Below are 16,052 nucleotides of genomic sequence, written 5' to 3' on the forward strand. Positions count from 1 at the left end.
TCTGTGTCTCATCATTAACTCCTGTGTTAGATCAGCAGATTATCGAGAAATACCGTGAATTCTTTTCTGCACACCCTATCTTCTTCTAAACAACAGTTAAGAAACCAAACAACTGATCATAAACTAGAAAATAACTCTCCTTAATGTGGGGGCTCAGGCAGGGTACAAAGTCAGCTGCCACTAATAAAAGGAGCTGGGGGTACATCACAGGCAACATGATTGATCTAATTAGTTGATAAGGTCAGGCATATTTTGAAGTGAATCTCTGTGAAGTTTAAACAGTGGGGTGTTATTAAGTCCACAGTGTGCATTTAAACTTTGCCTCTCTCTGCCTGTGTAGCTGCTAACTGAATCCAGACTGTTACTGACACCTGAGGAAATCTGTCTGGAACAAACATACTAGAAGCAACTCAGTAATGTAATAATTTCTAAAATAACCACAGTGAAATCACTGGGATGGCAGGTCATCTTAATTATGGACAGAGCTAACAATGGCCCAGAAAAAAATTATTAATGGAGGCTTTCTATCATGAAAACACACAGGACCATGTTTCTGGAAGCCATATAACCACTTCTGTGTAGCAAAGCCAGCATTAATAAACTGCTGTGGATCCTCCCGGTGTCCCAGGCAGCTGCCAGGAGCACGCTGGCACTGCATTCCCACCTCTGCTGCTGCGCCCAGCGGCCCGCTGGAAGCCTTAGCTTTCCCAGAATCACAGAATGGTTTGGGTTGGAAGGGACCTTTAGAGGCCATCCACTCCAACCCCCCTGCACTGAGCAGGGACATCTTCACCTAGATCAGGTTGCTCAGAGCCCCGTCCAGCCTGACCTTGAATGGTTCCAGGGATGGGGCAGCTACCGCCTCTCTGGGCAACCTGGGCCAGGGTTTCACCTCCCTCATTGTAAAAAAAAAAAATTCCTTCCTTATACCCAGTCTAAACCTACTCTCTTTTAGTTTAAAACCATTACCCCTTTTTTCCTGTCACAACAGACTTCGCTAGAGAGGTTTCCCCCCCATACCTTGCAACCCATTGCCGCAGCACCTGCCCCTCTCCCCTCCCACCTCAGCCTTAGGGCCGGGGGTGCGCTCTGGGTCTCCTTTAGGCGGCTCCTCCTCCCCCACCCGACATATCGCCTGAGGGCCGGGGGCGGAAGGAGCCACCTCGGGAGATGCTCGGCTCCGGCTCCAGCACCCACCGCCTGCCCCCGCTGCCGCCCGCCGACCTGTCAGGAGGCAGCCGCAGCGCCCTTCTGCCGTCAGCCCTTCCCTCACGCTCGGCCTGGCCCCACCCCCCCGCCACCATGGGCGGGCGCCGCCGTTCCGCTTCCCCTCGGGGACAGTTTGTCCCGCCGCGCTCGCCATAGCGGCGCTGCGCGCATGCGCCGCAGGCCGGAAGCGGCTGTAGTCGCCATGGCGGCCGCCTGCGGGAGGCTGTGTCTGCAGAGTGCCGCGGGGGTGGTGTGTCTCGCCGCTGCCCGTCCCGCCCTGTCACTACCCCTGCCCGGCAGTGAGGACCGTCCCTGCCCCTTATCCCCAGTCTGCCCGCGGCCTGTCCCTGTCCCTCAGCGCCCCCCGCCCCGGCCTGTTTGCCCCGAGAGCGGGAAGGGGAGGGGGGAGCCCTTGTTAAGGGGGGGGGGCCCAGGCCTGCTTTGGGGGAGGCGTTGGGGGCAGCTTATTTTGAAAACACGGTGAGGGTTTAAAACTTATTTTTTACAGGGTGTTTTTCTTCCTCGGGGCATCAACTTCACAGCGATGGAAAGCCAGCAAAATTCCAGCCGCCTCCAAAGCCTGTCATTATTGACAGGCAGAAGCAGAGAGAGGACAGGAGGTAGGAGTCCTGGTGCTTACCAGTGAGCCTGTGGTCGGGTCCGCTCCCAGGCTGGTAATTGTGTGAGCGCCTCCTTAAAACGGCTGAGGGAGCTGGGGGGGGGGTTTAGTCTGCAGAAGAGGAGGCTGAGGGGAGACCTTATCGCTCTCTACAACTACCTGAAAGGAGGTTGTAGTGAGGTGGGGGTTGGTCTCTTCTCCCAAGTAACAAGCGATAGGATGAGAGGAAATGGCCTCAAGCTTCATGAGGAGAGGTTTAGATTGGATATTAGGAAACATTTCTTTACTGACAGAGTGGTCAGGCACTGGAACAGGCTGCCCAGAGAGGTGGTGGAGTCCCCATCCCTGGGGGTGTTCAAAAAACGTGTAGATGTGGCACTTCAGGGCATGGTTTAGGAGGCTGGGGGTGTTGGGTTGGCGGTTGGACTTGATGATCTTAGAGGTCTTTTCCAACATGAATGATTCTATGACTCTATGATTATAAAGCTCCAAGCCATTCTTACACAAAAAGCATTTTCAAAGTTTTAGCAAAAAAAAATTTATGTTGAAATCCATTTAAAACACCTTAAAATACTGTATTTTGGGGTTCCTGAAAGAAGTGAAACATTAAAAAAATGTGTAGCAGTAAACATTTGCAATTTTGGGGTTAGTGTGCAGGGTTCTCTCTGCTAGAGGCACACACCTCTTCAGCATGCCACAAGGTGACAGGGATGTGGGTCCTGTGTCTGCCTTTGCCTGCTCAGCTGTGAGCACAGACATTACTGTTTGTGAAGTGGAGCTGATGACAGCAGTGGTAACCTTCATGAGATGTCTCTTGTTCTTTTTTTTGTCACCTCAACCCATTTGTGTTGCTTTAGATGACACAATGGTTAAAACCGCAGTGCGGTGTCTGGAAGGAAAGTGATAGTACTGTATTGTTCATCTCCCCCACACCCCCCCCAAAAAAACCCCATAGCATGCCGGCAGCCTAGGAGCAGGGAAGTTATTAAAAATCAGACTATAAAAAATTCCAGATCTGCTAATGGCAGTATCTTTAAGAAGTGAAGGGTTTACATGGCTCTTTTAAGAAATGCAGCGTACGATGCAGCAGCTGGGCAGAACACGAATGTTTAAATGACATTTTAATCTCCTGAGATTGTGCAACTCTGAGGAGGCTTGATCTTGTTCATTGTCCACATGGGTGCCCGTAGGCAGCAGCACCAACCAGAACGTCTGTACTGCCACACACGTTGCCCTGTGCTCCCCCGCACCCCCTGTAAGGTTTGTAAGGCAGGTTTGCGTTTGTTCTCCATTTACCTGTGTTGGGTGCTTCTCTCCTGGCCAGACCCAGGATTTTTAAGATACGTCTGTACTAGTGAATTAAATGTGTCCAGTTTCATGCTCTGCCTCTGTGGCCAAGCAGTTTTACTACCCAAAGCAGAGTGACCACATCCAAGTGGTCTGTTGGAAATGGTCCTCTGCCCAGGCCAGTACTGGGTCAGGAAGTGTGCCTTCAGCTCAGCAGTCAGGCAGTTGAGTTCCAGGGCATGAGGCAGTTCCTTGGCATGGTGTAATTATTGGAGGAGGAAATACTTCTGCAGGTACTTTTAAGCTTCTCTAACACCAAGGAACATTTACGTGGTGTCTCCTGTAGGCTCTGTTTGGCTGTTTGTAAAAAGTGGTAATAGATTGTTCCATATCTGTTACTATAAAGTCATCAAATAGTAAGCGTTCTGTCATGTGGATTGCAATTAAACCATGATGTGACCTGTTCCTAAGCTGTGACAGCAGTAACCAAACTGTCGCCTTCCAGTCAGCTCCTCTGAGACTGACATTTATTGTTGGTTTTGAAAAAAATGTTTAAAAGAACAAAACAAAACAAAAAACAACAAAACTCCACCAAAAAAAACAATTTGGGTAACAAAAAATGAGAAAGGTAACTTCATGAACTGCAGTTCATAGCTCTGAAAAGGCAATTGGTATTGGTGGTTATAGGTGATAATTTTTTTTTTAATTTTTAGGCCAAATACTTGGATTTCTTGAGTAGTTTTTATGCAAATGCTTTTGTTTCGTACTTACAAAAGTTTGGATTTTCTTACAGGTTCTTGAGCCCTGAATTTATACCTCCCAGAGGGAGAACAGATCCTCTTAAATTCTATATAGAAAGAAAGGATATGATACAGAGGCGAAAGGTCTTCAACATCCCGGAGTTCTATGTTGGTCAGTAAGAGCTTTCATAATTTTGTCAATACTGTTCATTGGGTGGGGTAGTAAAAAGCGTGGCTGGATGTTGCAGAATATCACAGACCATCACAGTATCAGGTGTTTTAGGTGAACTAGTATGTGTTTCTATGCTTACTAGTTTGTCTTTTAATTTCATCTTTATATCCAGTTTCCATTAAAAATACAATACTAATGTGTTTGTTATGTGGTTTGGGGTTGTTTTTGTTTTAAATCCTGGCACTTTAGCATATGGTTTACCAGTAAAGCTCAAGAAAGGAAAATGCATTAGATTATTGTATTCAATTTGCATAACAAAGAGTGAAAAATAAAGGTGAAGGTTTAAAGTTGAAGAAGGTTCATAGTTAACCTGGAGAATCACTTTAACATATATTAATTCAGGGCGTGTTAGAAGTTTATTCTGTTTCTGGCAGTTTTTAGTGGAAAATAAAACATTTTCAAAATGCTCCTAAGTGTGTGCACTTTGTGACTCTTTCCCCACATTCTGGTATGTGTTTACCTGAACAGTCTATTTCCCTTTTCGGCAGGCAGCGTGCTCGCCGTTACTACTGCAGATCCGTACGCCAGTGAGAAAGCCAGCCGGTTTGTAGGCATCTGCATTCAAAGAGGGGGAAAAGGACTCGGCGCTACCTTTGTCCTTCGGAACGTTATAGAAGACCAAGGTGGGCTTTTAACTGCAGTAATTATGCTAGAAATTGTAAGCAAAAAATGTTGAGGTTGTATGTGAAGGGATACCTGGTGTAGGCATTTAGTGTGCAGTGAGGATGAACTGAAATCCTGAGGCTACCTACTAGAGGATGCTGCAGGTTTAAAACTGCATACCCAGAGATGTCGATGCGCTGTGTTTTTAAGGCTTGTACATGCTTAGTAAATTTTTTGTCTATATACTTGGAGACTTTTAGATCTGTTTTCCGAGGAGACTGAATGTGATCCACTGGTCGTGTGTGTGTTTGAGCCTGGGCAGCCTACCGCTAGCCACGTAAATACTAGCCCAGTTTGAGCGCTGTGTATTTGCATGAACTGGGGCCACATGCATGAACTGATTAACAAGCAACAGATTAGCAGAGTTTTATAATAGGTTCGCATTCCCGGTTTATGACAGAATGGGGGAGATGCAAATACTGGTGTTCTGAGACCAAATAGGAGAGGGGTGGGTGCCTCTTTATGTACGCTACAGATATGACGAGATGGATAGTAACAGCCATTGTAACCAAAAGGCAGGGAAGTTTAAAACCCAAACTCATCTTCCTTAAACTCAAGCCATTCTGTTATCAAAGATTTGACTTACAAATCTGCATTTCCCTGTGCAGGCACAATGCACATGGGCAATCCCGTGTGTGCACAGCACTGCGTATTGTAGTTCTCTAAGAAGTAAAAAACAGTTCTTGAATAATATAGGAGTGCATAACACTGAAGAAATACTGATTTGGTGTTAATGAATTTGGTTCATTAAACCAGACTTTTTCTCTCTCAGGTGTTGAAATATGTTATGAACTATACAGTCCTCGAATCCAGGCGATCGAGGTCCTGAAGCTGGAAAAGAGGCTGGATGACAACTTGATGTACCTGCGAGATGCCCTCCCTGAATACAGTACTTTTGATGTGAATATGAAACCTGTGTCTCATTTAGACCATGAAGAAATACCTGTAAACAAGGTAGGAGCCGCGTGTTTCAGAGGGAGAGCGGAGGATCAGTTGTGTAGCTTTCATATCTGACCAATACCCTGGAAGGCTGTTAGGCGGCTCTCCCTTGCATTAGTTACCAGGGTGACAAAAGCAGACAAAGTAAAGCATGTCTTGATGCCCATTCTATAGTGAAAGAATGCTGAGAAGGTAAATATCTTGGTTTTTTAAATAAATAAATCCCCCGTAGTTAATTTTGAAGACATGCAAGGAGTAGTGGCCTCCACATGCCTCTATATAGCACTGTGCAGAGAGGAAAGCTTTTCTTACAGCAGTGATGATGTTATTACTGATTTGAGAGGGGTAGAGGTCAGGAAACAAGGTAAGATTGGAAGAGTCAGCTAAAATCTGCATCTCAGAGAAGGTCCAGAAACCAGGAGACTCTGTCAAAAGGTGTTACCTCGTAACTCAATAACTCAGTGATCCCTTTCCCTAATGTGCTACTTTTCCTTAACAAAATAACAGGAGTGGAACTACAAAAGATGAGTTAACTTCACTTTATGTGCCAATTTAAGGACCGTGTAATATATCAAGACAGTGTTAATTAAAATGTTCTACAAGATACTACGACAGCAGTCATGTGGACACAAAAAATTCCTTTTCTCTGAAGTTCAAAGTAGTCATTCCTTAACATCCTGACAAATTGATCTGTTTTCTCTTACTTTCATCCTGTTAGAGCAGCAGTTGTCTCAATTTTTGCTAAGCTTGCAATCAAAATTCTGATTACTTAACACTTTTTTAAATCTCTCACCCTAGCTGCAGGTACGAATGAAACCTAAACCATGGTCAAAACGGTGGGAAAGGCCAAAATACAATATAAAAGGAATAAAGTTTGAGCTACCTGAAAAAAAAATGATGGAAGCACAGAAGTGGAGCCAGCCATGGCTAGAGTTTGATATGCTGCGAGAATATGACACTTCAAAAATAGAGGAGAAAATTTGGAAAGAAGTGAGTGAAGGGCTTAAAAACTAATAATGGTTTTTGCAGTCTAGGAATTATTGAGGAAACTTACTTGGAATTTACTGCATGGATTATCACTTGTCAAGTTTTGTATATATACATAGGCAAAATACACAATAAAGTGAGCCTTGCCAGAAAATTGCAAAGTGTACAAAGGTTTGTGGTTGAACATTACCTCCCTCTTCCTGAAAACAGCCACTCCTGTGCTGAGGAGTGTAATGCTGGGTGTGCCCCTTCTCCAGAAGCAAGCAGCCTTCTCTTTAAATTTAGTTAGTGAGAAGGGTTTGTATCACCCCTTCACCTTAGCTGTGGTGTCACTTCCAATTCTTCTGTTACCTCTCTCTACAGCTGAGGTAGTGGCCAGTTATAGAACAGCCATTTTGAAGAACTGAGCCAGTTTAAGGCAAGTCACATGAATTAGTGTAAGGTTCATGCTGAAGTGCTCACAGTGTCAGAGCAGGCTCAGTTCTGGGAGAGCTTGTTTCATAAAACTGCTTCCATAGTAGAAGCAGAGAGTTACGGGGCTCAAGCGTTAACTGCCTTCCCATACTTACAAGTAATCTGTCCTCCAGAAACAAACACCTACAGAGCTAAGTTATGATAGAACAGCTATTATTAGTTATAATAGCACAAGGCTGGGTGCTTCAGGGGAGACCCTTAGCTGGGAGGAGACAGAGGAGAACAAGAGAAAAGCACTGAGCTGATGCGCTTGTGGCAATTGGTGATCCACTGCTGCACAGGCATTGGCATGCTGAGAAGAAAAGCAGCAGAAGTTCACCACCATTAGAAAGCAGGAGCCTGAACATAACCTCAGACACCGTTAGCCTTCATTAGGTAATGTCCCACACTTCTAACAACATTCTTGTCACATCTTAAAAGAATTGAACTGTAGGGGTCATTAACACAGCAAAATATTTTTGCTTTTATTTTCAAAATAAAATTATTTTAAAAGTCATCTTTTGTCTGTAACAGATCAAAGCTATTTACAATTAAAACGTTTTACAAAAATATATTTTTTACTTATAAAAGAAAGCATACGGATCAAGTCTGCAAGAGTTAAATTCTAATCCCAGAAGATTTTGGAGACACACAGTCACAAGTAAACATACAGCATTTGTGATACGCTACAGGTTCTACAATAAAGCATCCTTTTATCCATAACAGTATTTATTGCAAATATACAAAGTTATAAAACATTAGAAATCTAATAAGGGTCCGATAAAGTAAGGTTCAGTAGATCTTAGTAGGAAGCAGAAGGAAGACATCCCTAGAGTTCTAGTTACTAAAGAATAACTGAAGTTGTTCTCGTGCTTATCATCAAGATACATTATTCAAAGCCTGGTAAAGCAAGATGTGCGACAACCCCAGGTGTGCACACGCGAGTTAAGCTTGGATCGCTCAAGTACAGACTACCTGCACTACGTGTTTGCTCTCCCCCAGACATTCTCCTGGGCAGCTCTCGCCTCACTGAGCCCACATTTACCATCAATAAACATTCAAACTCCTCACCTGCACACTGACTTCTCATTTCTGTATCAACCCCTGCAACATTATGAATTCCTCTTCCCTAGGCGTGGCTGAACAATAACCCTACCAAAAGCGCTGTGGGCCACAAGAAGAGCTCCGAGACTGCTGAGTCAGACAGTCTTACTTAGCAACGTAACACTGAAAAGAGCTACCCACCAGCCGCGATAAACCTTGCAGGCACTCGCTCTCCTTCCAGGAGTTCTTCCAAAGAGGATAAAGCAATAAAGCACTCTAGAGAGAGTCCTTAACCTAGGAGCAGGTGGCAGGGAAGATGTTTGGAAAAAACTGAAGTATTTACCAACAAGTTTGGTGGTAATGACTGCCCTTTGAGGAGGCAGGGCCCACTAATGGCATTTCATATTAGAAATATTTTAGTATTAGTACCAGGCTTGTTCCAGTAATAGAAATGTTCCTTCAAAAGTTTCCTATTTCCCAATCATAGATTTAAGGTGTTCAAGTTTGTACTCTTCAATGAAGTCTTCAACAACACGCAGAGCTTTGACTTTCACCAGCAGGAGGAGAACTTCTTTTGTTTCGTCACTATCAAAAAAAAAAAAGTTTTACATAGCAGCACTTTCATGTACCTGACTTTTAAGTACACTTTGTTAATTTTAATAAGAGTCAAGTATCCCTCCTTGGCCACTGTCATCAGGTGAGCTTGGCTACACCCATCACTAACCAGCATCCAGCGCCTCAAGCTATCACACTGAACCAGAACCGCAGCACCACTCCTTTACTTCTTGTTTTATCTATATATGTGACAAGAACATCCCTGAAAAGCATCAAATATTTGAGACTTACGAAATATTTAACACAAAATATATGAGGAAGTGCTTGAATCCCAAGGAAAGCCTTATCTATTACCTGTGGTTGTTCTTGTGTAGCGTACGGGCGCATCGCAGCAGGTGCTGGCAGAAGTTCAGTAACTCGGGGAGAGTTGATCCACTTTCAAGATCTTGGAACCATCTTTCTGGGAGGCACGCAACCACCTGGTCACACAAAAAATGTATTTGGAAAGGTTTACAAAGAAAAGCCTTTCAGTATAACCAAGTCATTTCTGATAGGGATGTCTCTTTTTGGCAGGTTCAGTCATTATTAGTGTGGTTTTTCTTTGAAACCAAGATTGATTATCCCTACAAGTAGTTATTTGTAAGAACCTATGGACCAATGTTTGCTCTAAAATGCTTTTATGCACCAAGGCCATTAAAATATATTAAATTTTAATTTTTTTTTCAAAATGTTGTTTAAGTTCTGAATTTTTAAAATATTCCATCTTCAGTCTAGACCCCTCCTCATGAAAAAGCTTTCAGCATACACTCTCTTCCAACATACACGTTATCTTTTACCTTCTTACACTTCTCTATATTATCCGGCCCTGGTGGTGTGTTTAAGAGGTTCAGAAGCAGGTAACGATTTAGCAACTTGCTCAGTCCCAAATCACGGACTGTTTCTTCTTTTACAATCCCATCCCAAAGGAGAACATTGGAGAGCAGCTGCAGGAACAAAGAAACAGAGAATATGCATACTCGGTGGCTAGAGGTGGGCTAAAACACAGTATTATATATATTAAACTTAAAACTTATGTCCGTCCAATTTAAGTACTCACAACCCAGATTCACTCTCTCCAAATTTACTGTCAGTTAGCCACTAATAGGCTGCATATAGTAAATAATCTTACCAAGTAGGACTGATTTTACATGTGCATATGAACTGTCCCCTAATCTGTGTCTATATGACCTCCCAAGGTAGGGAGGAGCATTCTACCCTTCTAACAGGTTAACAAGTTGCTAAGGCCCAAGTACAGAAGACGACTATGCTTTATTTTCACAGAAGAGATAGCAGTCAAATCTGAAAGCATGTAAGAAAAGAGTATTTAACACACCGCCTACAAGAAATACAGACCAAGAACAAGTGGCATCCAATTCTAAGCAAATCGTCAGAGAATCCAAGACAGAAATAAAAAGAAGTTACCAAATCTGCTCAGGCTAGGACTGCACGCCGTCCCTCGGAACATGAGGGAGGTTGGTAGCCACCAACCTGAGGCTGTAGTTGATCTCGGTATTATTAGGAACTGTGAGTTTTCTTCTGTTGCCCCATTGCTATAAATCCTTCTAATTGTTGTCATTTTTGAGTCTGATGTAAGAACGTGACTACTTTTCCCTTAATTCAGAATAGGTTAATTTTAAGGTAACTGTTAAGCTGAAGGTAATTTACCCTTACAGACACAGCATGCTGTCTTTGCAGTCACCAGTCAAAAAGCACTCAAAGCCCACCACCTTTGTGCATGTCTCTGGAGCACCTGATGGGACACTTCCATCTAACTGCACGAGCGACTAAAACATACGTCACAGAAAAAGTGCTCCCACCGGCCAGCATCAATCAGGGAAGTACACAGCGTAGTAACAAGCAGCACGTTTAAGCCCTGAAGCTACGCGCTCTATCTATGCTAGGCAAGCCAGGCAATGCCAGTGGACAAACACTAAGCTTCATCATCTGCACTTCTGCATTAGAAGAGTTCCTGGCTCCCTTCTCACTCAAGCCAGTTAGTGTTCTTCCTAACTTCTGGGCATGGTTTAGAGGCTGTTCCTGATAAGCACCATGAAGATGGCAATGCGTATTGAAAGACAGGGTTTAACAGATGACAGGGGGCTGCACAATGGCTGTGGGTCTCAGTGCCAGAGCGCATTCTCGAGCACAGATGAGTTACACCAGTCTAAGTATTAAGTAGGTCCCAAGAGTTTAACGCGGAGGAGTTGCAGTACTGTTTACCCTGGGATGATTGAATTCACATCTCCACTCTAGAAAAAAGTGACATAACAATTTTTCAGATATACAGAGCAAGAACACTTTAAACTACTCTCCATTATCTCCCCTTCAAAGATGACCACTGTGACAGCAAAGACAGCCATCAAAAGCTAAAAGGAGAAAACTTCAACCTGCAGGAGAAAACACCCAGGTCCGACTGCCAGGAAAACACAACACAGTCCTAGAAGGTGGGATCAGAATCCCAGGTCTGTTTTTGTTTTTGCTAGGTGTCCTAACCCCCAAGAATTAAGCTCCCTCTTGATTTCTCTTCACCTGTCCACCACAACAGCTCACCCCAGGAGCAGAGGTGGCACGTCTTTTGCAAAACAGACCTCAACACATCCACATTTCCAGGCTTTTCAATAGAAAAGCAGCTCTGCATCATGACAACTGGAAGCACATGCAGGGCTAGGTATTGTGAATAGCAGGGGAACTGGAATGTTGTCTGGGATTTTAATGGGGTTTTATACATCTAAATCTCACCTTCAGTAAGAATCAAAATCTACTCCTAGAGGAAACACATCTTCAGTAGAAAATGAATCACAGGCATTCAGAAATTCCTAACGCAGCACCCCAAAAGTAAAACTATACTGGTGTGCTTACGTCAACACGCAGTGATTATATTCTACAATAAGAGTTAGCATAACTAATGCCATTTTTTAAGGCAAATGGCCATCCTCTGTGAGCTGGTCACATATGAGCCCCCTTCTCCCTCATTATCAGGTCCTGATGGTCCTGTGCACGAAGCAGACAAACCAAACAGATTTATTCTTCCCCTCCCTGCCAGCCTCAAGATTCCTGGGTGCCAGGCTGACTACGCCCCTCCTTACCAGCCTTGAAGGTCCCAGGCACCCAGCCAGCGCAGCAGTGGTGATGACCCCATCGCACAACAGGGAAGCATAACAGCACACAGAGCACTGACCTTAAAATCAAGCAGTTACAAGTCCTAAGGGGAACTTGCACCAGAACTGCTGCTGGACAGTGACACCATCAGCCTCCCTGGTGGCCAGGGATGCCTCCACCATCCTCTGCTTACTTCAGTGACTGACTTGTATACTTTTATGTGTTTCTCGTCTAAGATTATGACTGTTGTGTTACTGATACTACAAGCCAAATATTAAGATTTGACCCAATCTGCAATGGGTCTGGGTAATTAGGAACCATAAGCTAAGCTGTGCTATAAATTCTGTGCTATGCTACTTATAAAATTATGCTATACTGATTCTAAAAATCCTGTGCTACTCTCATCATAAGATACTGTGCTATGTTGATCATAAAATTCTGTTAAAAAAAGAAATAAAGCTTCAATTGTACCTACCACTTAATGCCATCATCATCCTGCCCAGGATCCCCAAAAGAACCTGCCTGTACCCAGAGTGTTGAGTGAAGACTCATTAGCAGAGTGGCAATGAGTAATTAGTATGATGTAAGGGCAACTCGCTTGGCTGACTCACTCAAAGGAAAAAAAATGAACGAGCAGGAACAGATGGTCAGATCAAAGCCTCTTGCAGAAGATGTACCAGCTGGGTAAATGGAAGTAAAGTGTTCATTTATAGTTTGTTCTTAAATCATCGCATTCAGGCTGCAGAGAGAATACATCCCTCACTGAGAAAAACAGTTATCCATCCTAATACAAATGTATTAATATCCCAGGACTCAGACTCGCCTGAAGATACATTTCCTGACTGCAAAATATTTTTTCACTAAAGTGAATTCCAAAGAAAAACACCAGGTATATTTTCTCTACCTTAACAGCTGACCAAAACCGTCTTCCTTGAAATTTTGAACATAGTGATGATTTGTCTTCCACAGCGCTGGTCATGGAAAGAAGAAAACAGGTAGAGTAAGGATTTTGGGTTTTGTTTGCTTTTAAAAGAAGGTAAACAGCCAATTGATCTCTTAGATGAATGTTAATTCTGGCATTCTTTCAGCAGTGACAGCCACAATCAGAACAAAGGTCACAGGAAACGGTTGTCAGTTTCAACCCATTATAATACAACTACTTTGAAGCAAGTTCCAATAGAATTCGCAGTTGGAAACACCCGTGTCTACACACCATGGATTCAGACCAAAACAGCATTGCTTAGAACCAAACATCCTATACCAGCTTTAGCAAAGCTTCTCTCCTAGCTGTATCTTACCCCACAACTCCCAGACTCCTACTCATTCCCATCTTTGAAACAGGGCTTATATTGTTGATGCTTATTACTGGGCACTATTTTTAGGAACGACAGGAGGCATCAGGGGACACAAACATGTGAAACCAGACCACCTAACCTAACGCAGGCCTTCAGATGCAAGTTTCTATACTAAAACCAGACTGTGGACCTCGTATACAGGAAAGCTTTTGGTTACAGGAGCAAAAAAGCATTAAGAGTTACCCCTATTAGAAAGGGTTCAAAAATAGGAATAAGGCTTCATAACCCTTCCTATAATAAGACAGTAGAAGGCATGGTTATTCCATTAACTGTTAAATGGACACCTACGATACCTCTCTTTCCCACAGATGCAGATGAAATACAGGAAATAAAGTTTAAGAGAGTCCCAGAGTCAGCTTACCTTTTAGGATACAGAGGAATAAAGATATCTTCCTCTATAGATTTCTTCATTCTTAGGACAACCATGTTCATCAAATCCTATTTAAAAAGAATTATTAATGTGTCCTCACAAGAAAGTCTTAATCTTCCATTTGTAGCAGCTTCAACAGTTATTTTGTTCATCTAGAAGTCCAATGTGCTAATCAGACCTAAGTACAGTTGCCATGTGTATATAATACACACTAAGACCATGAATATATTAAAACCAGAAGACATCACAGCTGCAATTATCTGTACAGGATTATTTTTTTAAGATGAAGTTATTTCCCTGAGACTTTTTTGCATGTTAATTTGCAAGGCAGCAGGAAAACTCTGTAAATAAACAATGAAGTTGTGCACATAAGATCTCCATAAAAAGCTGTGAACTTCTATGCAAAAAAAAAAGTCACCATAGCCAGGATAGTATGCAATTTGAGGAAACATGCTCTTAGGTGCCACAGATCACCATCTACCTTTCTTTTAAAGCCTTTTCATTTATTTATTTACAGTTCTGGTTTACTTTACTTTCTGTACAAATGGTATCTTGGCTAAGGTCAGTTGTACCACTGGACTTCAAGGCATGGTTTCAAATCAGTGACCTTTGGAAGGCTCATCTGGAAGGCATAAATGTTTTCTTAAAAATATTTCTTTTCTTACTCAGGGCCTAAACATCCATCCCATTTCACTAGTTTTACACTAGATAAACCTCCAGATTGACATCAGAATAAAACCAGAATCAGACTGAAGAAGGGCATGCTGGCGTGACTACGCGTATAAAAGTAATTATTAAAAGATTGCTAAGATTACAAAGAGTCTCTCTCCTAGCCAATTAGTTAACTTCTGGTGATTTTCAAGTTTTATAATTATAGATCTACTTTATAAATACAAGATTAAGGAGTTGACCACCAGACCATTATTAGTATTTAAAGCTCAAATTTGGAAAATAATTAAATACAAATCTAAATTCTAGCCCTTGTTATCGCAGTGGAGCAAGAGTAGATCTACAGGTTCTTGGCAGGTACAGGCAGAATTTTTCTGGGAACAGGAGTTAACTTCTGCCCATCTCCCGTCATCTTCAGGAACGAGAGCATCGGAGAGCTGGAAGTTTAACTGTTGAATCTTCTTAATATAAAGTGACAAAATAAACAAGTAGTCAGACCTGAACAACTCCAGGACAGTGTTCTGAGCACCCACAGGAGAACGCACAGAAAGCACACGGAGTGGATGAAGTTCCCCCTCCCCAGTACCAGAGGAGCTTTTACCTCTTTTGCTTGACTGCATTCATTTTTGGAAAGGACTTGTTTTTCAAAGATGTTACTGCAAAGCTGGACAAGGTTCTTTGTCTGTGAAGTAGATAAAGGATCCCACACATTCTTTACAAATGCTGAAAAAAAGGGAATTTCTTTCACTCACAATATATGCAAGTAGTTATCTGCTCTAGCTTCAAAGCATTACAATGTAACAGAACTAAACATATAAAAAGCTAAGCCTCTCACATTAATCTTGAGAAGAGGCTACTTTAGCCTCACCCTGCGGAACTACATAATCACTACATCTTGGAGCACCGTTATATTACTAACATTATTTGATACCTATCACTTTTATTTAAGGTTTGATCGCCTAGCTGCAGTGAACATTTTCAAGACAATCTTACTATACCTGTAATTTTTGGAAGAATAGTTTTTTCAATCACTCTAGGCAAAACTTCTTGATCAGGATCATCCCTTTTCAATTCAGATAGATTTTGGGGATCACTGAATTCTTCTATAGCTCTGAACCAGGGCATCTCTTCCAACTCTGTAAAGTTCTGCTGAAAGATCATTCCTGTCAGTTGTTCAGCTGGTCAGGATTGAGAGAAAAGCTCCATCCAATGATACCACAGATTCCCACTTAGTTTCAGATCCACCCTCATCACTGAACAGGCCAAAGCAGCAAATCAGGAAAACTAGATGTAAGTCTAGAATTTAAAGCGTAGGATTGTTAAGGTGTCGTGAAAAGAGTTCTTTGAAAAGGGGTGTTGCAAAAGGGGCTGGAATTCAGGGGAAAGGAGAAAGTTAAGAAGATGCCAACTACATGCTTCAACCTCCGAGACCAACACAGTATGTTTCTATTCATTTCTAATGCACTGTGCTATGTATAGAAAAGACACCTCATTTTTCATATTACTACATAATACACGAGCACACATACAATTTAAGAAAACAAAGTCAGCTGATGCACCTACCTCAAGTGGATTCCAATTTATTAACTGAACTCTGATCAACGGATTTAATAGTTTAGGCAGGCAGAAACTGATATAAGCATCACAGTAAGAGTCAGGAAACTTCTCTTTCCATTCCTGGAATTTCAACAGGATTTTTCTGATGTCACAAAAATCTGCATGTACATCTTCAAAGACTTTCCTACTATCCTCTAAAACGTTATCTATGGATAATATTCATTGGGAATAAAAA

General features: G+C 42.5%; 3 protein-coding genes across 6 annotated transcripts in view; 1 reads left to right on the forward strand and 2 right to left on the reverse strand.

Moving 5' to 3' along the window:
• Positions 1-1,397, reverse strand: part of LOC142054297 (protein eva-1 homolog C-like) — a 232,709-nt gene extending 231,312 nt beyond the window's left edge. Inside the window, exon 1 of the mRNA XM_075086676.1 lies at positions 1,225-1,397. Within this exon, the coding sequence (XP_074942777.1) occupies positions 1,225-1,363 (139 nt within the window). The 5' untranslated portion in view covers positions 1,364-1,397. The remainder of the gene's footprint in view (positions 1-1,224) is intronic.
• On the forward strand, positions 1,368-6,830 carry MRPL19 (mitochondrial ribosomal protein L19). The gene is made up of 6 exons (XM_075086678.1): positions 1,368-1,508; positions 1,718-1,829; positions 3,909-4,027; positions 4,576-4,710; positions 5,523-5,704; positions 6,488-6,830. The coding sequence occupies exons 1-6, from the start codon at positions 1,379-1,381 to the stop codon at positions 6,701-6,703; spliced, it is 894 nt and encodes a 297-aa protein (XP_074942779.1). The 5' UTR covers positions 1,368-1,378; the 3' UTR covers positions 6,704-6,830.
• A 763-nt stretch (positions 6,831-7,593) lies between these two features.
• GCFC2 (GC-rich sequence DNA-binding factor 2) overlaps positions 7,594-16,052 on the reverse strand; it is a 28,897-nt gene continuing 20,438 nt past the window's right edge. For 2 of the 4 annotated variants that reach the window (XM_075086672.1, XM_075086674.1), the window contains exons 11-18: positions 15,824-16,023; positions 15,259-15,406; positions 14,862-14,983; positions 13,583-13,659; positions 12,771-12,837; positions 9,565-9,711; positions 9,083-9,207; positions 7,594-8,758 (exon numbers count right to left, since the gene is read on the reverse strand). In XM_075086672.1, the coding sequence (XP_074942773.1) occupies positions 8,644-8,758; positions 9,083-9,207; positions 9,565-9,711; positions 12,771-12,837; positions 13,583-13,659; positions 14,862-14,983; positions 15,259-15,406; positions 15,824-16,023 (1,001 nt within the window). In that variant the 3' untranslated portion in view covers positions 7,594-8,643. Of the gene's footprint in view, positions 8,759-9,082; positions 9,208-9,564; positions 9,712-12,770; positions 12,838-13,582; positions 13,660-14,861; positions 14,984-15,258; positions 15,410-15,823; positions 16,024-16,052 lie in introns of all 4 variants that reach the window. The other 2 variants (XM_075086671.1, XM_075086673.1) reach the window with 1 other exon arrangement.

The sequence above is a fragment of the Phalacrocorax aristotelis genome, chromosome 3 (genome assembly GCF_949628215.1).
Source record: "Phalacrocorax aristotelis chromosome 3, bGulAri2.1, whole genome shotgun sequence".
Taxonomy (NCBI): Eukaryota; Metazoa; Chordata; class Aves; order Suliformes; family Phalacrocoracidae; genus Phalacrocorax; species Phalacrocorax aristotelis.

Excerpts from the sequence above, each read along its gene's own strand:
- MRPL19 (XM_075086678.1), top strand. The coding sequence starts at position 1,379 with ATGCGCCGCAGGCCGGAAGCGGCTGTAGTCGCCATGGCGGCCGCCTGC. Across the intron at positions 1,830-3,908 it reads AAGCAGAGAGAGGACAGGAG|GTTCTTGAGCCCTGAATTTA; the intron begins GTAGGAGTCCTG and ends ATTTTCTTACAG. Across the intron at positions 4,711-5,522 it reads GAACGTTATAGAAGACCAAG|GTGTTGAAATATGTTATGAA; the intron begins GTGGGCTTTTAA and ends TTTCTCTCTCAG.